This window comes from Canis aureus, chromosome 10 (assembly GCF_053574225.1).
Source record: "Canis aureus isolate CA01 chromosome 10, VMU_Caureus_v.1.0, whole genome shotgun sequence".
Taxonomy (NCBI): Eukaryota; Metazoa; Chordata; class Mammalia; order Carnivora; family Canidae; genus Canis; species Canis aureus.
The window spans coordinates 54518037-54541367 of record NC_135620.1 but is presented as its reverse complement, the minus strand read 5'-3'; the positions used below and the strand labels follow the sequence as shown (position 1 = coordinate 54541367).

The following is a 23331-nucleotide window of genomic DNA, read 5'->3' as shown; positions in this document are numbered from 1 at the left end:
TAAGTCCTAGTTGAAGGATCTGACACTGAAGTACGAACAGTTGCTATGGCTAGCACAGACCCCAACATATGCTGCAGGAATCCAGAGTAATGGGATTAGCCACAAAATAATGCCATCCTGATTCAAGTTTACTGGCTGAATCCGAAGGAATTCTATATCCAGAGAGACCCCTGTTGAAAAATACTATCCAAGGCCCTGAAGTAGGGACAGTGAGTGACAAGCACCAGCTGGGAGAAAATGGGTTGATGAGAGGCACAGCTCTAACCTCTCGTTGCCCACTTGAGATAATTTTTAGCCATGGAACTCCCTTTCTCCAAATGGAGACTCCCAGAGAATCCTACTTGAACTTTTAGTTCAAGGCAGGGATGGTCAAAAGGCTTGGCCACCTCAGTCCTAGAAATTAACTGGAAATTTCATCATCTCCAACCTGCAGTAGGACTTGAGGTCAGTAATGAAGCTTCATGTTTATTGTTTGAAACAAATTTATTCTGAGAATAATGCACAAAAGTAGAGGTTGAGGCTACCTTTGGGAGGCTTCCCCCCTCTTTTCCTCCCCCTCCTCTCTGCCTGCCAGGGAGAACACAGCTGAAGGAAACATGCAATCACAAACAATGATCAACTCTAAAGACAAAAGGTTTGGTCCAAAAGAACTCAACATAATTAATCCAATTACTGTGAAGAGCTTCACTGAGTAGGATTAAGATATTGCAGATGTAGTGTTTCCACAGGATGGCTCTTCAGTGCACCAAGGGGGCCTGCTTGAGGGAGATGAGGACAGAGCGCATGCGGGAGACATCTTTGGCCTGCTTGCTGGACTTGGGGTTAAAGTCACACAGCCGGGCCACCCGTTCCCACTCAGTGCCTGGGGACGACTCGTCTATGTCGTTTACAAAGGCTTCTTCTGCTGCCCTGGAAGCAACAACAGAATATGTTGGTTTAATGCAGAACCCCTTGTGAGCTCCCTGGCGGCTGCCTCGTTATAGAATTGACTGCCTCTTCACGCCTGACTTAATGGCATTCTGGTTTTCCAAAGAGTAACAGCCCCTGGCTCAGGTCAGACTTGGGAGCAGGCTCGGGGCCAGTTCTCCTAGGCACGGAGTGCCCGGACTGCTGTGTAAAATGTTGGAATACAGGTGTTTGGTTCAGGGCTCACTCTCTCTCTGTCTCTGTTGGTACAGAGCATTAAAAAAGCAAGTCCTTAGCCAGCTATGCACTGCCTTCATCAACAGGAGCAAAGCAGCAAGCTGGTCAAGAAAGTGAACAGTAGTTTCTGTTGGGCTCTGAGTTTCAAGTGAATTGAGACACTTCTAAAAAGCCCACCGGTCACAGCACGAGAGCCTCTGGATTTATTCCTAAGGCTGGAGAGAAACAGGGCAGATCAAAAGGAGTTCAAGACACAGCTCCCATGCGAGCAGGCACTAGAGACTAAAGCCATTCTGGAAGGGGGTTTGTTGGGACATTCTCCAGTTCAGCTGAAAGTTGACCAATTTCCCTCCAGCCAGGTTCCTTGAGCCCCTCATGGCCCGCTCAGGAAGGGGTGGGCGCCTAGGGGCTGCAGAGCCAATCAGTGTTAGCCACTCTGTGGTAAGCTGCTGCTCCCACGTTCTTTCTCATCACGGTCAGCCCACCCCCAGTTGGGAAGGAACTGGTGGTGGGAGCTACACCCGGAAAGGACAGTGGAAAGAGGAGGAAAGACACACTCTATTCATCTACTCCAACAAGCATCACGGGCAAAGCGAAAGCGATGGAGATGACTGGTCTGTGGGGACGGAGGGGTGGCACTCTCACAGGGATGGCCGTGGCAAACACTGCTGAAGCCCAGAGCCACTACAACACTGCGACTTCATGGCACACACAGTTAGGGGCAGTGAGAAAGGTTTACTTAACTGTTCTAGGCTGTAGCAAGGATGGTTTATGTTTGTGCTTAAAGGTGAAGAAAAGAAACGAGAGAAACTTTAGGTCAGATATAGAAAATGAGAATGAGCTCAATGCAGATGGGTCAGTAAAGCTAGACATGCCCTTGCCACTCCATCTACACTTGGGAACGTGCAGCTGGCTTTGCTGGGCCACCCTGCTGCCCAGCAAACCCAGACTCGACCTTTCCAGTCTCCATTTCTACTCCAGAGAGAATGTGCAAAAAATCAATCCAACACCACCTGTAAGTCCAGCATTTCACAAATCTCATTGCAAATGCATCTGGGGACCCAGGAAACCCCAACTCTGTATTCTAAAGGGAGGAGCATGTCAAGGTCACGGGCCCTACGCAGCTCTATGGCCATGAGCCTACCTTCCACCCTGCCCTGCAAGTTGTCCTTCCTTCTACCCTCGTCTCCTTTGTATCAAAATTGAGTCCTAATTTTTGAGGAAAACAGCAGCAAGAATTGTCTCCAAGTCTTCTCTGGCAATACTGTTTTGAAAATAAGAGTCCTTAAGTATTTTTCCAAGAAGATGCAGTTTTCTTTGGGGGGAAAAGCCACAGTGGCCCCTTACCAGACAGCTTTGGCTAGCTCGGCTTAAAAAAAAGCTGGGGATTTTTTTGTGCCCAACTGGGGAGACAGGCATCAGAAGCGGGCCACTAAACCATTTCCAACCTAGAGAAACCATTACAGACCACCCCCCACCAGGAGACAACCTCCTCTGCTCGCAAGGGAGAAGCAACCAATCCCACATGTTCAAAATAACCAATGTAGAAAATACTGCCCTCACTGGCTCCCAAGCCTGGAGGCAGCAGTGGTGGCAGCAGAGCTTAGAGCCCACCCCAGGCCCAAAGCCTTCCCCAACAAGGTCACAAATGACCCACATTTTAAAAGGGAATCTGCTTCCTTCCCTCCAAAATCCTGAATGTGATAAAAGGCTATCAGAGTTAAAGGGAGTCACACTTCTGCAAGACAATCGATAGATCATATCCCTAACTTTATAACTCTTAGGCAGTCCGCAGAGTGCCAACTGGAAGTAATTTAGAAAGCAAAGAAACTTGTGACATAACAGGAGCATTAACTCTAAACAAAAGGTAGAATCAAAACAGGAAAAGGAATTAGTTTTGCAACATACACATAACCAATCACGTCAGCGAAGGGTTGTTTGTAGAAAGCTTCATCTGCCACCCTAGACAGCAAGAGGTCCAAAAGGCAGGCAAGCAGGCAGGAAAAAAGAGAGAACATTGAGAAGCAGAAACATCTCACATCCATAACAGAGGCACGACTGTGCTCCGGGGGCTGCTCCCGAGGCTCCGCGCGGCGGAGGGGCCTTCTGGGGACGCTCCTGGGCGCGCCCTGCCACCTCCTGCCCGGCCTCATCCCAGCACGAGCCAGCACTCCTCAGCACCCACTTCCAGGGAGGCCCTTCCAGAGCTACCGTGTCCATTCCGTCCAGTCCTCAACCCCGGCAAGTGAGGGCGCGGCGTGCTCATTGACACTTGCCAGGGAACGGAGCAGGCGGCCTGGGGAGGAAGTCGCCTACCCCAGCCCAGGCAGCCTGCGGGCGCTTTCCACTGGCAGCGCCGCCGCTTCCCAGCTGCCTCGGTCCGCCTCACCAGGCTGGAGCGCTGCGCCCCAGGCCACTTCTATCTTGGGAGTATCTGCCTACTGCTTCCCTACTCTGACTGCATGGGATCAGTTTTCAGCATCCTGGGAACAGAGGTGGATTTCAAAATCCCCACCTTAGAGGAAAAAGCTGCTGGACACAAGTAGTCTAGAGGAAAGAACTGCAGCCGGTTCTGGCTCCGGCTTCCTGTCTGTCCCTGAATACCCTGGTCCGTCTGCTCAGTCCATGCCAGACCTGATGCTGTCACAAGGGGTAGCCCAGAAACCAGAACTTCACTTAACCCTTGTACACCAATAATGGATCAAAACGGCAGGGCTCGGGGACAGAAAGGAAAGGGGGCATGCTGGGTAGAAGCATTTCTACCCCAGAGGACAGGCGCGCTTAGACCTTGTCACCCCAGGCTGAATCCCTGAGACCAGCCAGCCCACCCCCTCCACTGTGGGTGAGCAGGAAACCTGCCCCCAGGAGTCTTACCCTGTCCTTTGCCAGGTCAGTTTGGGGCACAGGAGTGGAAGGGACATTTTTAAGGACCATCAATGCCTGCTCATTAACCTAGGCTCACACATTTATTTGAAGGAAAATTCTAGTAATTTTATTTCAGTTTATTTTTAAACTCACACATAGCCTTCCTTCTTTCCCGTTTTGGCTTATACATAGGTGGTGTTTTGTGGAAATTTAAAGAAAGCAAAAAGAACAGCCTGATTGTAACTCTAAGTGAGTCAGCAGGAAAACAGTTGTTTGTGGGCAAAATGAGTGGGTGGGAAAGGAAAGGCAGGCCACCTTGTAAACATAATCCTTCTAGTGTACACAAAGGGCTAACCCTAATCAATTTCAACTTGTGCTTGCTTCTACTGGAAGAAAATAAAGGTTGAAGGACTCTGGTCAAGACATCACTAAGACAACAAAAGCTTGAATGACAGGCTTTTGCTCCTTTGCAGCTAGCCCCCAGACTAAAGAACTTGTCACTGACAGCATAGCCCCATTACAGACAAATGGAACAAATGGAAAATGATGACAAACATAGGCGGCCTCTCTACCTGTTTGTTCTTCACTCACCAGAGGGGCCTGCAAGCAGCAATCCTCAGGGAAGCCTGTGGGAAACGGGAGGAGGAACGTGGGCCTGACCACAGGGTGCTCAGGAGGCGACACACATAAAGAGCCCCCGGTGGGCATGGAAAAAATGTTTGCCATCACTGAGAATCATGGATTCCCCAAACTTTTGTAAGTCTTGAAAGAGGTGAAAAGTTAGCACCAGAGCTACCTGTAAAAGGGGAAATGTTTCTGTCACGGTTTGGAAGGGAACATGGTCTGGGGTCTCAGGTAAACACTGTTATGACTGGCTCCCATGGAGATTTTTTTCCCCCACAAGGTGTCACTAATAACTCATGGCTCTTCTGAAGCGATACTTGGGCCCCAAGTGGGGATTAAAGAAAAGCCAAACTGAGGAGGGACACCAGACTACAGATGCCATGAAGGCAAGATGTGTTGACTGTCATCTGCCTACTGCCCAGCACCATGCCTGGCACACGTGTGCTGATTTAGTTCAGGGTACCTAGAAGGCAGGAGGCCTGATGCTATACCCTCATAAAAACAGGCCCTCGCTACCTACCACATTTCTTCTTTCAAACTGCTCTGCCTCCCTCACCTTTGGGGTTCCTTTAAACATCCAGCTGCTGCTAAAGTCATCCAGAGAAAAGGACACATGCTTGAAATGAGCATTCTTCTTTTACTCCTAACATTCGCTATTTACCTATAGACACAGTGCCTTTACATAAATGGACCTATTCCTTTAGCCCCATGGGATGCTGCTTAGAGAGTCAAACATGGAGGGAGAGTGGCCAGCAATGTTAAAGTCTCCAGGGGTTGGAAGAAGTCCTCCACAATGGCTGTAAATGGCTCCTGCCCCTGCCCATGAAGAAAACTTGGAATAAAGTGTCAAAACCATCCTTTCTATCCTGGAACCCTGGTGACGATGACCAGTGTGCTACTAGTTTTACACAGTCAGCCCAAGGCTTCAAGGTTTCTCCGAGGCAAGTGACCTCGTTTTGAAACAGTTCTATATTCTCCATGAGTGGCAAGTTTAAGTCTCTTCCCTTCTCTGCAACTTGGGAGGTTCATCCGTGAGACCATTCAACCCAACATTCTACAATTCTAAGAAAGGCACTAAAGCTCTAAATCCAAACTGAAGGGACTAACCTGGAAACTGAGCTCCTAAAAACAGGCTTATTTGCTCCAAGGACAGCTGAAGCTGTATATAGAGCCCCTGTCTTCACAGGAGGGATACAGGTTAGCAAAACTGGCTTGAAAAAATTTCAGCCATTAGAAGCCTATTCCCAACATAGTCATTTACGTCTGAGAATCTGTACATCAATTTGTTTACGCATCAGGGATCCTGAACAGGGAGGATCAGCCTGGTTTTACCAAGTACTTCAGGGCAGAATGACTCATGGGCAACTTGGTAGGATAAACAGGGCTTCACACGGTGCTTGCACCAAGTACCCATGTACCCACTCTTCTTCCCTTAGAGATCTGAACTTGTACCTGGGGTAAATCATCTTGAGTGAGCACAGAATAAAGCAGCCTGGACCTGTCAGCACTTCAAACTGATCGCAAGCTCAGGAGAACCCCTGGTAGCTAATGCTACCCTGAGCAACTCAACACCAAGACCAGAGAGCAGTCCTCACCATACTAATCACACACAACTTCACTTAGATCCCAAGAGGCACACCTAGAGAATACATCCCCACAGGACACAAGCTGCAGCCTGCCATCTAAGGGGCAGCTGACAGAACCAAGGATGGCCAACAAATAGGTAGCTGGAGGCTACCGCACAGAACAGTCCAGTTATGTTCTGCCGTAGCTGCCCTACAATAAATAGCTCAGGCTGGCTGGCAAAGCAGTCTGTTCCTTCTTTTCTAGCACATTTCCATCTAAAAGCTGTCAGAGACAAGAGCACTTAAACTCTGAGGGTAGGAACCTAAGGCTCTTTACCCTGAAAATTACAAATACCCCAGGGCTCAGTCTGGCCTTTCTCTCAACTGAGGTAGTGGAGTGACCACTGAGTGAGAGATGGGCTCTGAATCCAGTAGGGAAGGCCACTGACCTGGCCTTGAGGCCAGCAGCACTGCTCCATCTTTCTCTGAGCTGCTTCCAAGTGGACTTTAAGCGAGGAATAGTAAAGACCAACGGTGCTGCTGGTCAGTGGGGACAGGAGCACGAACTTGGTTTCTCCCCACAACTACTTAACCTTCAGTAGTAAATAAGCACACTGTGAAGAACATTTTTAAAAAGTCAAATCAAATTTTTCTTAGACACAGAATTACCCAGAAAACCCTTAATTCTGAAGTCACCATGTCTGAACATCCTTGGCTACTTAATTACAAACTGTTTTGTCACCCCTGTTACAGGCCCCTTTTTCTGTTAATGGACCCCTTTGTAAAGCAGCTTTCAGAGGGCAGGGTTATATTTAGGGGATGCAACATGACCAGGTCTATAATCATCTTGAAAGTACTGAACTCCTGGTATATCCATGAAAGTGGCCCTTCATTTCAGGGTTACATTTCCACTTGTGGACTTGATCCATATTATCTTTCCCTTTTGCTGTTTTATACTATTACAAGCAATATATATTAACCAAACTCTTAGCTGAAGACCCAAATTCACTACAACTGGGATGACTAAAGGACAGGCTGAATTATGCTCCCAAGATCCAAGAGACTTGCAACCTTTGTTTCAAATACTTTTTTCCAAAACTTGCAGAAGACATTTCACACTAGAAGAGGCAGCATGTGAGAACTCTACTGGCTGTTAGAAATGAATGGGATTCAATCTTGGAAAGCAAGCAGTGCTAGCAGCACCACAGACTAACCTGTTGTTTGCTTTTGTTTTCTGTAGCTGCTCGTCCTGCCTCGCATACCATTCTTCTAGCTCCTTTATGGCTTTTTCTTTCCACTCTGCTTCTTGCTTCCGAGAATTGGCATCTTTGAAAGGAAGGAAAATAATACAAATGAGGCAAAACACAAACTAAAGTTTGCTTCATCAATTTCTTGTGGTCTTATTAAGCTTATGGTGCATGCAAGTTTGTGTCCGTGTGTGCTGGAGAGACAGGTTAGGAGGGAAGACAAAATTCTATTTTCCCTATTTGTATATCCAATCTCTGAGTCCAGTGATTCTGTCTGAAGTGTTTCAAATTTTCTTCCAGTCCACTGACCTCTTAGTGGATTCACTAGTTTTATGGTTTCTTTTGAGAGCAGGGGAGGGTGGGATACATAGAAAAAAGCCTTTGGGGTCTCCAACTGGAGAAAAAGCAGTTATAGAGGGTTTTTTTGTTTAAGATTTGAGAGAGAGAGTGCATGCACACACATGAGCATGGCAGTGGCGGAGGCAGAAGGGGGGGAGAGGAAAGTCTCAAGCAGACTGTGCTGAGTGCAGAGCCCAACGAGGGGCTCAATCCCAGGACCCTGAGATCACCACCTGAACTGAAATCAAGAGTCAGGTGCTCAACCAACTATACTACCCAGGTGCCCCAGGATGATTCTTTAATAATGCTAATATTAGTTCAGGGTGGACCACTGATACTAATCTATTAGATAATCTTACAAAATCTTCTCATAAACTAGATTTAACACCCCAACTCTGATAATCAATGGTTTTGTAAAACATAAGGTGGCACTCTCTTAACTAAAAATCTTGTAGAAGCATTTCTATGAAGCAGAGAGCTGTTGTTGAAATTACCCAAGGCAGAAATGATTCAGGAACCAGGGAAGAGGAGAATATAGATGTTAAGAGGTGAGAAGGACCACAAAACATCTATTCCTGCTTAGAATGCAGTGAGCTTGTGGCAGAGCTAGAGCAGAACTGAGCCCAACCTATAACTAGCTAGCATCCTTGGAGACAGTAGGAAGCAGTGGTGGTGGTGGCAAGTAATCACTCAAAGGGAAGAAATTAAGTACTCTGGGGGCATCTTTAAGGCTTCTGCAAGAAAGTCTTAACAGTAACAACCTGCAGAAGGCTGTGTCTAACTACTAGAAATAGCTTGTTAGTAGCTAGAAACTCCCCCAAAGTTTCAGATTGCAAAGAACCGGTTATTTATTAGAAGGTGATACCAGATTTTTTTTTTTTTTTTTTGAGAGCGAAATGCAGGGGTTGGGGGGTGAGGGAGATTCTGAGGCTCCAAGCCCAGCGTGGAGCCTGACATGAGGCTCAATCTCAAAACCCTGAGATCATGACCCAAGCCACCCAGGCACCCCACTCAGAATTCTTTTACTCAGATTTCCACTGATGACTCAAGTTTATACAGGAGACTTTTTTTTTTCCTGCATCCTGGTGACCACATTTATTGAAAGAGTTGGGAAAAAAATTAAAATACCCTTTAGCTTAAGAATTTTTGAGTTAGGGCAGCCCAGGTGGCTCAGTGGTTTAGCGCCACCTTCCGCCCAGGTTGTGATCCTGGAGACCCGGGATTGAGTCCCATGTCGGGCTCCCAGCATGGAGCCTGCTTCTCCCTCTGCTTGTGTCTCTGCCTCTCTCTCTCTCTCTCCATGAATAAACAAATAAGTAAATCTAAAAAAAATAAATTAAAAAAAAAAGAATTTTTGAGTTATCTGCAAATCAACTCATTTCAGGAGTGGAAGAATCCTTGGTCATTTCTTAATATCAAAATGAATGCAGGTTTCTCTTTTGGATGTCTTCTACATTTAAAGAGGCAATCATACAAAATCTATATTCCATACACGATAAATTCTTTGTTTCAGCCAACTCTTAATGGAGGAGCAACTAGTACAACACCATCTCCCCGGACAAAAAGCATCGGAATATTCCGTTTTGTGGATTTATATATCTCTTCATATGTTTCTTCATCAATTTCTATAGTCACAGTTTCTTCCACATCTCCCAATATCATATTTAAATGTTGATCACATGCATGTAATCGGCCTCGAAGCTCTCGGTCATTTCTCATTTTCACATAAATTTGCTCATCCAGGCTGAGCCTGATGAGATCCAGGGGCTTTTCTACGGTGTTGATAGTTTGTTGCTGGTCCACGTCCTCCACTGTCTTTCAAACCCTGCCTATACAGGAGACTTCTGATACATGTCTACGGCATCAAACAGAAGAGATGGAGGGAGCTATGATGCAGTGGGAGGTGCTGTGGGCTGGCAGTGCATGGGGACGAGAAACTGAAGAACACCAAGGTTAAAATCTTCTTTTCAAGAGTAGTGAAATCACTTCTGAAACATTACTTTTTGATCGGTATTTCCCATCTGTGTAGTCTAATGATTTTTTTTAAGTTTTAATATACTGGGAACAAGATTGCATAGAAATTTATCTTTGAAAAACTAAATAAAAATTTTAACCATCTGCACAGATTGTAGTTACTGCATAAAACCATCCTTTAAATTGTCTTCTTGCTTTTATAAAAGATTTTTGAAAAGTGATACTGGTAATAAGAATTTGTTATTTATTCTTGGGATGCCTCGGTGGCTCAGTCAGTTAAGCACCTGCTTTTGACTCAGGTCATGATCTCTGGGTCCTAGGATCTAGCCCTGCATTGCGTCGGGCTTCCTGCTTGGCAGAGTCTGTTTCGCCCTCTCCCACTGCCCCTCCCCTGCTTGTGCTCTCTGCCAAATAAAATCTTAAAAAAAAAAAAAAAAAAAAAAAGTAGAATTCTTAAATGTTTAGCTCAATAGGACCAAGATCCAAACCACAATACAACCTCTGCATCTGGGCAGAAGGAGGAGGAGGGAAGGATGAGCCCCCTTAAAGAGCAGGGCACACGGACAGCTGTCTTTTCTGGCAATCCTTATAACTGTTCATGGAAAAGAGAACTATGTGAGAACGCAGTCACCAGCTAAGCTGAAAACCACACACACGGGTTCTCTATTTTTAGTATCTTGTGCCTTCTCACAGTTCTTGCAAAGAAAAAAACAAAACTGAAGAAACACCTAGTTCACAGACCAATTTAATTCAATTGCAAAGCCAAATGTTTGACTTCCTTCAGAAAAGCTTTTTGAGTTAAGAAAATAACACTTCATGAAATATTCCCAAAGTGCCCAATCTGATAATTGAAAAAAAAAAAAATAGATTGCAATTTTTCCAGACACCAAAGTGTATTCTTTCCATGGAGAAGACAACTTTGCTAAACCATGGGAAAGAGAAAAAAGTTGGGCTTGGTAACATGACAAATACTTGTACTAGTGAAGTCTTGCCTCTCAGCCCACTACATGAGAGGCACATGAGAAACAAGCAAGGACTAAAGCTGCTAGCACCATGAAGACAGTTTTCATCTTTTTAAAGCGGCTCTCCAATACAGTAGCTACAAGCCACATGTGGCTGTTTATTAAATTAAAAATTCAGTTTCTCCATCCTACCAGGCACATTTCAAGTGCTTACCAGCTACATGTAGCTAGTGGTTACCAGACAGAACAGGTATCTTTTGTTATTTCCATCAAAGAAAGGACTACTGGATAGTACCATAAAGGTCCAAATAGGAGTGTGCCCATTTTTCTGAAAGCCACAGAGACCAGGTTGGAAAGGGAACAGATTTGGCACTAACTGGGTCACACTTCTAAGTGTCCATTACCCCACATGAAAAACAAGCAATTAAGTTTTTACTAATTCAGTGGTTCTCAAGAGGGAATAATAATACTGACATTGTGAGTACACAGAAGAATATAATTATTTCTAGATATACGTTAAAATATTAGGCATGAAATACAGGATGTATCTGAAAGTGGATCAGAAATGTGTGTGTGTATAAAACATACACACATATATACTTCATTTACATAAAGATAACCCAATATGGCAAAATGTTAATTACTGAACCCAGGGGGTGCACACAAGTTCATTTTACTCTTCTTTCAACTATTTGGTGTTTGAAATTTTATTAACTAATCTCTATATCCAACGTGAGGCTCAAACTCATGACCCCAAGATTAAAAGTTGCATGCTCTACTGACTTGAGCCAGCCAGGCACCCCGTGCTTGCAATTTTAATAAAAAGTTGAGAAAAGAATACCCCATGGCTTTATCTCCAAACTGTGCCATACCTCTGCAACCCACCTATGTACAGATACCAAGTCTTCTGGTCTTGACCAAAAGCAACAATCCATATACAGTTCCTCCCCAAAGGCCAGGCTAGCTGGCACTGACCTGGGGCTTGGCCCACCTGGTGGGACAGTGTACACTAAACGCAATGTGGCTGAAGGGATGGGTGGGTATGGATTATGAAGTGGGGCAGATGTAAGCTGAATTCCGACTCTAGCATTTCTTAGCTGTGTGATTCAAAAACTTATTCTAGGATTCTCACTCTCCTCACCCACAGAAACATAAGAATTTAGCTTCCAGGTATATTAGAGTGGGAAAACCATATTGTACATGTTTTCTAACATACTTCACATTTCCTTCTTAAAGCATTAACTTAAATTCAGCCTAGAAATGATAAATGGATTTTGAAGTCTTTCAACAAAGACCTTCAAGTTTATATAAGCTCTCATAAATACTATCTCAGACCACCCCTGGAGTTGCTAACACTGATCCTACCCCACAGATGAAGAAACAGACTCTGCGAGGTTTGAAGCACCAAGTGCCCACAGCTGGGAAGAGTCAAGGCTGAGCCTTGAACCTAGTCTTTCACTTCAAGCTCAGGACTCTCCACAGCCTGGTCTGCTCCTCCTGAGAGAATGCACTCAGTGGGGGCTCTTGGAGCTGCCCTAATCCTTACAAAATGGCCTGTGATCAAGCATCTCCCTGTGCACGGCCTTGTGACTCTCAGGCTAAGGAAGAGACCTTCCTAAAAACTAGACAAGGACATTAGCCAATTCCAGGTAAAAAGGGCTAAGAGTCAAGGTCAACTATTCCACTGAAAACAGACACCCAAAGACAGAAAAGGATTCCTTACCAAGGGCTTCCAAGCGTTCCGTTTGCTCTTCTCTCCATTTACGGATACTTTCAGGCTCTGACTGCAATCGATCCACTTGTGAAATAGCTGCGTAACTGTCTGTTGGACCATTACTCTCCTTAACACAAAACACAATTGTGTTCTATCAGCACCAAGCACACCTTCCCGAAACGCGCCTCACCCCTGATAGAACAGCCCTGGTTAGGCACAGCACTGATGGCTGGTGTCAAATGTTGAAGGATTACTTTAAAAATCAGCAGCACAACCTTACATGCTCACAGGGAGCTCTCAACATTACTGCACACAATCCTTACAATCCACAGGGGAGGCAGAGTACTTATGACCACACCTGTTAATGAATGGGACGGCAGTGGGAGAGGAAAGCTGGGGTGGTGGGTAACAGACTTATTAGGAAAAAGTGTTTTCCCACACAGCTTATGTGGGATCTTCACAGTAAAAAAAGGTAAATACACTGCACAGCAAAGCCTAGGACCTAAAACTTCAAAATGCTATTATACAATGCAGGAAAAAGATCACTTAATACCATCTAACCAAACTATGTGAATTCTGGGTAAAATAGAGTCCAAAAGAAAATGCGCAGTCACTGGTCACACCAAGGAAAAGAATAAAAAGGCAAGCATACAGGGTCACAGGTGTGTGTGTGTGTGGGGGGGGGACAGATTCTTCTTTATAGTGGGTAAGGTCTGACAGCTTATAAATTGATAAAACTCAAATACACTTTTATCTTTAGAAAATTTTTCACCTGCTGAACTAGGAGAAATAAATTCCAGGGTAACCTAATCAGACTATAAAAAGATAGAAGGAGAATTACTGAAAGTATTAGTAACTAACTTAACACTTTCCATGTGTCAGGCACATAAAAGCTTTATCTCCCAAGCAACCTGTCAAGTTTGTATTCCCATTTCACATCTGGGGGACTAATCTGAGGCATCGAGAAAAAGACATGTCCAGTTCACAGCTAGTAGGAGGTAGAGCCTGGATCTGAACCCCAATCTGTCTCCCTCTAACCAGGCACTGGAAACTAGAGTCCAGGCCAGCTGTCTGTTTTAATAATTAAATTTTTACCAGAACGCAGCCATGTCCATTTGTTTCTATACTATCTAGAGATGCTTTCACATTACAGCAAGAGTAGTTGGACACAGACCTTATGACAAAGCTTAAAATGTTTACTACCTGTACTTCACAAAAAAGTCAGTCCATCCTTGTTTTAAACCAATTAGACGAACATCCTTCTTGCCAGTTAACTGGTTGAGGGAAGGGCAGAAACCCAGGCATAAGCAAAGCATCGTGTGATTTCCCCAGGCTATAATGACTACGTCCAGAAGGAAATGCGGGATTTTTGTTAGGTGGTTGGGACAAGAGGAGAAGCCTCCATCTTGTTCTAGATAATATGACATGCACATGCGAAGCCCAGAAGTGCTGCAGCCATTCAACTACCATAAAAAAAGCTTGAGCACAAAAATGCACATTCAGCAAGCAGAGCCAGAGTCCTAGGGGAATGGAATCTGCGTCCTGGTCTTAGGACACTTCAGTTATACAAACTGGTAAGACTTTTCTGGGTTTAAGCTGATCTGAGTTGGGCTAGCAACTCAACACTTAGTGATACAGAGGGAAAATAATGGCAAGTCACCAAAAATTCCAGCCCTCCTTACCCCTCCTCCCCCTGCCCCATATAATTTCAAAGGTTCAAATGCTGGCCCCACCACATACCAGCTTTGTTACTTTTAGACTACTTTGTGCCTCAGTTTCTTCATCTGTAAAACAGGAACAAAAGTACAGGTCCCCCAGGCTGTTGAGAGAATTAAGTATAACAGTGCCTGACACGCTACATGGCACATAGAGTTTAACTTAGTCACTGTTCTCATCATCACCATGAAGGCTCATTTCTTGAGAATAAAACTGGTAACACTAGGGCCGGGCAGTAGTATTTTAAAAGGAATGATCAATGTCACTTCTCTTTAAATCCTTCCATTTTAGCAGGTAACATACCTAATGTTAATACATCTAGGAAAGTCAAAGGAGTGGGGTCCTTTCTAGGTCAGTCAATTCAATTCAAATCACAGGAAAGGAGGACTCAACCACTATCTTCTAATGTAATCAGAGTACTCTGTACCTGGTAGTACTCGCCATTCATCACTCCATCCACAGCATCTGTAAGACACAAAATTTCAGTCTGTCAGTCAGGGCTAGTCAAATGCTGGCCCAGAGCATTACAGAGAATACAGTACTATTTGCTGTAGGTACTGTAAGTTAGAGCAATGCTGTCCCCGCGCTGGGCACTAGACGGAACCCTGAACCACTTCCTGTTTAATGAAACCAAGATGTGCTTATACACAAATCACTTCACCAAAGTATGGACAAACCTATACCAAGGCCCCAGTTCAAAAGCTTTTGGTCTCCCTAGAGAGAAAACACATGGATGCCTGTCAGAAGAGTCTCACAGAGCAAGTATTTCTCTCTGAAAGTTCTGGAGAAGGCAAAGGGAAAGTGGGGTCTGAAATCATTCAGTAAGCAGGGACATGCAGCTTCATGTTTAAACCGAGATGCTTTCTCAGGAGTCAGGACTCTCCATCCTGTGCCTGGAGACCTGAGGGTCTACAGTTAAGACTTCTTGAGCTAATTCCTCTAGAGCACTTGGAATTAGTCTGGGATAGTAAAATTTGGGCATACAAAATTTGGTATTTTCAAGCACGTAAGTTACCAAAAAAAAAAAAAAAAAAAAAAGGGCGTGGGATACAATCCCATCTTACTGGCACAATTAATTCATGAGCTAAAAGGCCACCTGAAAAATATGGAAAAAGGTCTTTTTAAGTAAGACCTGGAGACCATCAATCCATATAGCACAAAATGGTAGTCCACAGGCTAAACATATTTAAAACACAGACTGTTAAGTCAGAAAATTCCACAAATTCAGGATGTACAGGTTTATGGGTGAGGACAGGCAGACAGATCTGGCAATCCTGGGCCTGTATGAAAGGAGGGCAGCCTTTATATATAACATGCTCTGGTCTATCTGCTAGGACCCCAGTCTGTCTTTTTTTTTTTTTTTTTTTAAACCCATTCCATATCTCACTAATTCAGTTACCCAACTGGCCTGGTAGGTAGACGTCATAACTTCTGCCCTGACCTACAAGCTGTCACAAAGAGGCAGTACGTACAGGGCTTCACACCATCCCTCCGGGGTGGCTGCTCCGCCTTCCTTCAAAAGCCTTGATACAGGCACCATAAAGATTTAGCTTCTGCTTACACATTCTGTACTCTAGATCTGCTGACTGATCCATATTTACTACCTACTACGCAGGACTTCCATTATTTTGTTCAAATATTTTCAAACTGCAATGACCATCTTATTGCTTGGGGGTGGGATATGGAAGATGAGAGAAGATGCACCTAAAAAGACACATGAACCCATGTAGAAAAAGGGATGTCAAGCAAGCAGTTAGTGCAGGCCACCATCACAAGGCCCGCAGAAGGTAGTATATGGAAACATCACAGCTTTCCTGAAAGCCTGGGGTGGGGTACTCTCAGCCTCCCTCTGTATTAGGGATTTCTAATAGACCAGACCACTGCTCTGGTCTTCTTGATTCCTAACTAAACCCAACTCAAACTGCCTACTTTCCAAACCAACCCTAACATGTTATCCATTCTTCTGGTTCTCTTGCTTCTCCCAATTACTCCACTCTTGGCTTTGGGAGTACTGAAAACTTTTTAGATCATTTCCCCTCCATGCCCCTGTGATACTAAAACATTGTTTAAAAAAAAGGAGGGGATAGATAGAAGAAAATGCCACATAATCTCACTGCTCAGCCCGTTGGCTTCTACCCTTTAAGTAATGCGCATACATAAAATTTCTTTCAGCAACACTGGACTCCTACAACATATGCTTTTTAGTAATTCATTCACCTATGTCCTTAAATTCTCAATTTTTTTAGCACGAAAATATCTACTACTGTTTCCAATGTGCCAGTGTCTACCACTTTATATACATTAAGTTTTAATCCTCACAATAAGCCTAGATGTAGCAGCACTTCACAAATAACCTTCAAGTGTGTATAGGTTTCCCTGAAAGATGAATACGGTGTTCCTGAAGGGGCAGATAATTAATGACAGCATTTTCTCTTAAATTTTTTAAGATATAAGAAAAATATTAAATGCACGTGTTACGAGATGATCAGCCTTTACAAAGTGGTGCAATACCTGAACAGGCCAGGCAGTCAGAGGCTTGATCCTCTGATGATCTGCCATGTGAATGCAAACAGCAGGACCTAAGCATTTACCAGCCTGTATCAGTTCTGATCTAGGTGTCAACTGCTGGTTGTATTTCTTATTTCAACATATTTCTCATACTTCTCTTAATTTCACTGTTGTGTATACTTGATAATAGTACAAAAATGAGTGTCTTATAGTTTTGTCAGTGGTTTTTTTTTTACTAATTTAAGCTGTGTGTCACTCACCTACATAATTTTTAAAGTATTCCATTAAGTTTTACAAATATGAAGCTTGTCTTCAAAACTAATAAAAGTATTTGGAAGGTGGGTATTCAATTGCTCCTCAGTAACAAATTCCTTGATGCAGAATTGCTAGCATAGACCATACCCAATGGGCAGCACCCAGAGTGGCCTAGCAGTGGAATTACGTGGTGAGACCATGCTGGTCACCCTGAAGACCCTCCAACAGCCAACCTTCAAGATAGAGAATTCCTGGGTCACAGGATATACATTTTAAAAACTTCTAATCATGACCACCTGCCTCCGTTTATATTACTACCCTTCGCACATGACTGCCCCATTTCTCAGACTCAATGATACTAAAGGCGGAGTTTTAGGGTTTTTTTTTTATTTTTTTTTTATTTATGATAGGCACACAGTGAGAGAGAGAGGCAGAGACACAGGCAGAGGGAGAAGCAGGCTCCATGCACCGGGAGCCCGATGTGGGATTCGATCCCGGGTCTCCAGGATCGCGCCCTGGGCCAAAGGCAGGCGCCAAACCGCTGCGCCACCCAGGGATCCCGAGTTTTAGGTTTTTAAATTTGATAGCAGGGGGAAAAAAAAGGTAGCTTTTGTGACACTGATCTTATTTCTTGTGAGGTAATCATGTAGCTGACATTTGGTTTTCTTCTTTACCGAATTGTCTGAGTTTTGGCCATTTTTCTGCTTTTGATCTCTAAGTATTCACTTTGTATTATTTGTCCTCTCATATTACAAATATTTCCTCCATTGTCATTTTATATGATTTATAGTATTTAACACCTAGAGCTACTTAAATTGTATATTGGCAGGGGGCGCGCCTGGGAGGCTCAGTGGTTTGGTGCCTGCCTTTGGCCCAGGGAGTGATCCTGGAGTCCCAGGATGGAGTCCCACATCAGGCTCCCTGCATGGAGCCTGCTTCTCCCTCTGCCTGTGTCTCTGCCTCTCTCTGTGTCTCTCATGAATAAATAAATAAAATCTTTTTTAAAAAATTGTATATGGGCATAATTTTTTCCTTTAGGATTTCTGTATCTGCTTTTATGCCCAAAGACTTTCCTGCTCTTAGTCACTTTTCTTTTGGCACTAAAAAGACAAAAATGTCTCTCTTTAATCCGCTTGGTATTTTTATGTCAGAAAGAGTGAGATAATTTTGACTCCTGGAGCTTACAATGGCTAGTGTGGCCAGTCCTTGGCCTAAATTCTGGTTAATATATTACATTTCACACACCAACTATCCAGTTAATATATTCCAGCCCAGGGCCATTCCAATAGGGAAGACTTTGATCACTACTCCATACACAAAACTAGAATTCTCATCCCATACTTCCTCCTAAATCGCATGTTTCCTGTCCTTTAGAATTGAAAACTCATCCAAACCCCCAGCAAGTGCTTTGAGCTCTTCTTAGTTACTGTAGTGACATTCAACTGGCCTAAGTCAAAGAACTGCCTGTTGCTACAAAAACATGCAGAAAGATATCAAAGGCCCTGATTTATTAGGACAGCTAAGCTAAGAAACCAGATGCCCCCAAAGGAAACTTTGTAGGGCATCTCAGGAACTCCAGGGAGAAAAAAGGGCCAGTATAAGTTTCCAGAGAAGACAGACAATTTGTCCCAAACCTACCCACGACTTCCCATGGTGCCCATCCACTGAAGTCAAGCACATGTGGGTTGAATTACAGTGGAGACGTATTAGCTTGCTACCTTTGGAACACTGCTTAAGTTCCCTGATGATTCCTTATCTGAAATAGGATGCCACTACCTAGCCTGCAGTTACTGCACGGATCTGAAGCTACAGAGAACCAGCATTCATTAAGCGTGCAGTACTACAAACTATCACATGTGCAATTTCCCTGAACTTCCCTCGACCACTGCTACCAAGAAAATTCATCTCCTCTTCCAGAAAGCTTTAATTCATTTGCCTTTCTTCCTCCTCCTCCAAGGAGAGACTTGTCAGAAACAAATGGTGCCTCACTGCCACACTCACAGCAGCTCCTTAGTCACCTTTTTTCCTCCTCCCTCCTCAGGAAAATTGAGGGCTTTTCAACAGCTCTAGACTCATGCTGCTTCTTCTTTCCTCACCACTTGCTCTTCAATATTTGAGCCACTTCACTCTGCTGGTCACCCCCCACTTCTAAACTACCTCTTCTCCAGGTTTTCTAACAACTGAAGGAGTCCTTCAAGGCTCAGGCCTTCTGGTTTCTGCCTGCTATCATCCTTCCTGGGAGTTTCCCCAGAGCCGGGAAGAGTTTAGCTGGGTTCCTCTTTATCCTCCATCTGTTAAGAGCCTCCTACCGATGTAGCTCTGGTATAGTAACACATCAGATACAGGGCTCCCTCCTAAAATCGGTTTCCTCAGCACACCCCAAAGCCTATAGGCTTTATAATGCCTCCCTCCCCCTACTCCTGAGGAATGAGTATAGTCAGGTACTGGGGCAGTGATATACCCAGTACTGCGTGTATGCATTTTTCAGGTACTAATGTAATCCTAGCAAACCTTGTGTGGTATAGATCTGTACATTTTACAGGCGAAAAATCTAAGGTAATGCAGTGGTGGTTACCTAAGTTGCCTGAGACCACAAAGTTAAAAATCACACTCAAGCAGTTTAGGTAGCACAGAATCTAAACCACTAGCATGCCTCTTTCAAAGGAAAGAAAAGTGTCCAACTAGTTCTCTACTCCCCAAAGGAAGTGCTGACCATTGCACTACTGCCGACCTCAACAACACTGTCAGAGGTCTGGCTTCAAATCACTAAATGCTTAGTCCACTAAGAAAGTCCTTCCTAGAAACTAAGTCAGCAATCATCCTTTCCTTCCCTTTGCTGAAAGCTTAATGCACAAGAAACCTGTGTGTCCATATCTACCCTCTCCCTTTTACCTCTCCAAACTGCCGTCATCAAGATTTGTCTCTACAGGACTCTTGGCCCTGGTATTTTTGTTCATGACTTTGTGAGTTATCTACTATGTGCCCGGGATACAACTGTAAGCAAGAGTAACATTGTCCTTGAATCGGGACAGTTTTCTAGGTACAGGTCCAGATTCTCCCAACTCCGTCCTACCCAAGACAGCCACACTGCCTTTCAGAAATGACAGTCTGTTGTACCATGTTACCCCTGCTGAAACAACTGCACCAGAATATGGTACGGTCTACGGGTAGGGAAACTGAGGGCATAGCTAGTAATTTGCCCTTTTTTCTTAAGCAAGTCATTTCTCTGCAGGGCTCAAGTTTTCTTTTATTAAATGAGGAGCAGTAAACTAAGGATCTAAGAAGTTAATTTTTAGGATTCTCAGGCAAATGTTAATAAACACCACCCAACAACAAAAACCCTACTAAACCTAACTTCATCTCCCAGCCACAACTCAGGTCACTCCAACCTGCCTGCTGTAATTCACATTTACAGGTGTATCATATGTTCTCGTGTAAGTTCTTATGCGGGGGCTGATTCGCTTAGGAGGTAACATGGTGCAGTATAAAAACTCAGAGGTTTCAAATGAACAGTCTCCTTACCCCTACACACAAAAATGGTTCCACCTGACTGGCACAGTAATTTGAAATTTGAGTCTGCTTTCACAAAGCACAACTTTAGTGCACCAAAACCTCAGTCTCCAGCACTCCATAGTGTCCCATTCCCAGCAGGCTTCTCTCATTTATGTCATCTGCCTGGCTCCTTAAGGTTTGAGGTTAGAGTAATATAAACACTCCTATCAGCCCCACCAGTACCCTATTCTCCTTTAATTTGAATAGTTTAAGTAAATGAAAACCCAGGTCTCATTTCTTCCAGCTAATTTCCTACTTCCTCATACAACTGAAAAGGTCTCTTCCACTCCTCTTTTCTTCCCACCGTAATTCCAAGTATCACACAAAGGTAAGGCATTCAAAGGTCAAACCCGCATCCTATCGCTATTTTTTTTGTCTTTGCTTGAGTTTGGCTGGGAAAAGGCCACACCACATTCTCTATTCACGTTTTGGAAGACCAGTCTAGGCTAATCTTAAATTCTGCTTAGGCAACACTGCCCTACCAAAGCTGTTCTCAGAGGAAGCAGAGCTCCAGAAATACCGGCCATAATCCGATCGACAAAAGGTTAAAACTCTCACCCTTCTTTGGCTGGAGTTTTTTCGTCCAGGGTTAGATCACCTTTCGAGTTCACTATTCACGCCTCCTTCCCTCCCCATAATCCAACATTCTGCATACCTGAAGTGCTTAAATGCTGATTTGCGCTGCTATTTTTGTTTGTACATATCTCAAAAAACGATACTACTATTCTCATTCTTTCTGCCCTCCTTTCCTAATAACTAGTTCCGTGCCGGGCTCAGGCTCGCCTTTAAGTCTGGCCAAAAACTGCGCCAATGCGGCTGTTTCAAAGCCCCAGGCTCAAAGCACAGCAAGTGCTCATTGAAAAGTTCCTGAACTGAATGGGCTTCTTCGAGCTCTTCAGCCGGACTGTCACCCAATTTTTCTTTGCTTTCTCGCTCTGCCCCGTCCGGGAGCACTCAAACATACTCCTACCACTGAGCAGGCTCCCCGAACCTAGGTTTCTGCTATGACTGGGCCGGGGTCTCGTTTCCTCTTTGCACCTTCCTTAATCTCCCGGTTCAGCAAGAACCAAGAGTTACAGAGAGCGCTCAGACCCACTCAGGGCCCATTCTATACAAATCGTCCCGCCCCAAACGCGGCCGCACTCTCACCCGGAACCCCCGGCGGCTCGCCGTGCGGCTGGGGTCCGGGGGCACCGCCGTCCAGGATGGCGAAGGCCTCGTCGTTCTCGATGCCCGCAATCTCGCTCTCCTGCTGCGCCAAGAAGGCCGCGGCCGGGTCTTCTTCGCCGGCACCGGCCACCCCGTTCCCCAGCGCGGGGCCGCCAGGAGCGCTGGCGGGAGCGCCGAACGGATCTAGTTCAGCCATGGCGGGCAGTTCAACGGCACGGACACCGGCGTTGAGAGACAAGCCAACCGACCCACCAACACCGCGCCCCGCAGCGGCAGCTGTGGCGGCGACCGCGATCCGACGACAAGCGGGAGGGAGAAGGCGGAAGCGGAAACCCTGCCCGTATATCCGGTTGGTGTAGGCGGTGTGGGAGAGCCGGGGCGGTCACAACCAATCAGAGCACAGAAATCGTTGCCGAACTGCCCAATCAGCAGGCGGAGGGGCGGGTCCCCGAGGAAAACTCGTGACTCGGGCTGCGCCGGCTGTGAGGGTGGCGAGCCCAGCGAGGCCCCAGGGAGGCGGAAGTGGCTTGACTTCAGCGGCCTTCCCCGCTGGGCCTTTGGTGCTCCCTGACCCTGGACTGCCGCTTCTGAGGAGACCCCAGGGCCCAAGCCAGAGGTGAGGTGAAATGAGGGCGGCAACGATCGGTCGGTCGACTACCGAGGAGGCAGGCTCCTTAGGCTTTCTGAACCCCGGTTTCCTCGTTCGTGAATCCTGCACTGCATCCCTCCCAGGCTTCTTGGGAAGAATGAATCCTCTCATGGCTGTGTACTGGCTTTATTAAAAACTTTGTATTTGTTAATTCGTTCGCCTCACCTGGATTGTTTTCCCGTGTGGAGCCGCCTGACTTAAACGTGGTGGATTCAAATCCACTCTGATTTTTCTACCCCACGGTATTCTTCTAAAAAGGTGACTATCTCTCCTTTCCAAAGCCCTTTTGCAGCCAGTACATCTTATCAGGGCTAGACGGAAGTTTCTTTCTTTTTTTTTTTTTAAAGATTTATTTATTCATGATAGTCACACAGAGAGAGAGAGAGAGAGAGAGAGAGAGAGGCAGAGACACAGGCAGAGGGAGAAGCAGGCTCCATGCACCAGGAGCCCGACGTGGGATTCGATCCCGGGTCTCCAGGGTCACGCCTCGGGCCAAAGGCAGGCGCCAAACCGCTGCGCCACCCAGGGATCCCTAGACGGAAGTTTCTAGAACTGAAACACTCCTTAGGGACCACCTAGGAATTTCCTAGGGAAACAGACCCCTCTATTGGGAAGGGATTAAAATCACACAGGAAGCCATCAAGAGGAAACCCAGGTCTTCTGGGCACCTTGGTAATGGTACAGCCTCCTGGATGGACGTATCTTGTCAGCCTAAGAAGAGTGAGAGCTTTCTCTAAAATTCCTTCAGTATCTTATCTTACGTCAGGGGGTTTCATCTACAGCATAGAAGTGATACTGGGTGATCACAGTTAACCGTGTTCTTGTTGAGATAAGCAATGGCCAACAGGAGGACCTCTCTCCTTCACCACCACCACTCCCTAAAAAGGAAAAAACAAAAACCAGCCAACCAGAGGTCAAAGATGTCTCCAGAGATAGCAAGGGACAGGAAAGTGGTTTTTAAAAATACACGTCTTCAGTGGCAAAAAGAGGTAATTGTTTAAAGCATGTATTTTTAGTCATTTTAAGTATGGAATGTAGGAAAATTGTG

General features: G+C 45.2%; 1 protein-coding gene and 1 pseudogene across 4 annotated transcripts; both read right to left on the bottom strand.

Annotated features, from left to right (window-relative positions):
• Window positions 1–464: 464 nt before the first annotated feature.
• Window positions 465–21967, bottom strand: CLTA (clathrin light chain A). 4 transcript variants are annotated; one of them, XM_077912527.1, is made up of 7 exons: window positions 21614–21967; window positions 14577–14614; window positions 12443–12560; window positions 7412–7523; window positions 3052–3105; window positions 1888–1923; window positions 465–909 (listed from the first exon to the last, which is right to left on the bottom strand). In XM_077912527.1, exons 1-7 carry the CDS (start codon window positions 21828–21830, stop codon window positions 738–740), a joined length of 747 nt encoding a protein of 248 aa, XP_077768653.1. In that variant the 5' UTR covers window positions 21831–21967; the 3' UTR covers window positions 465–737. The 4 variants fall into 4 exon arrangements, with proteins under 4 accessions (XP_077768653.1, XP_077768654.1, XP_077768655.1 ...); XM_077912528.1 differs by lacking the exon at window positions 1888–1923 and having other exon boundaries at window positions 21614–21966; XM_077912529.1 differs by lacking the exon at window positions 3052–3105 and having other exon boundaries at window positions 21614–21966.
• LOC144322454 (U6 snRNA-associated Sm-like protein LSm3 pseudogene) lies at window positions 7534–9601 on the bottom strand (annotated as a pseudogene).
• Window positions 21968–23331: the final 1364 nt, after the last annotated feature.

What these genes read in the sequence shown, in the direction of transcription:
- CLTA (XM_077912527.1), bottom strand. Translation starts at nt 21,830, where the DNA reads ATGGCTGAACTAGATCCGTTCGGCGCTCCCGCCAGCGCTCCTGGCGGC. An exon ending in CGAGCCGCCGGGGGTTCCGG is followed by an intron (nt 14,615 to 21,613) that starts GTGAGAGTGCGG and finishes TGTGTCTTACAG; the next exon opens with ATGCTGTGGATGGAGTGATG. An exon ending in TGAATGGCGAGTACTACCAG is followed by an intron (nt 12,561 to 14,576) that starts GTACAGAGTACT and finishes TTTTGTGTTAAG; the next exon opens with GAGAGTAATGGTCCAACAGA.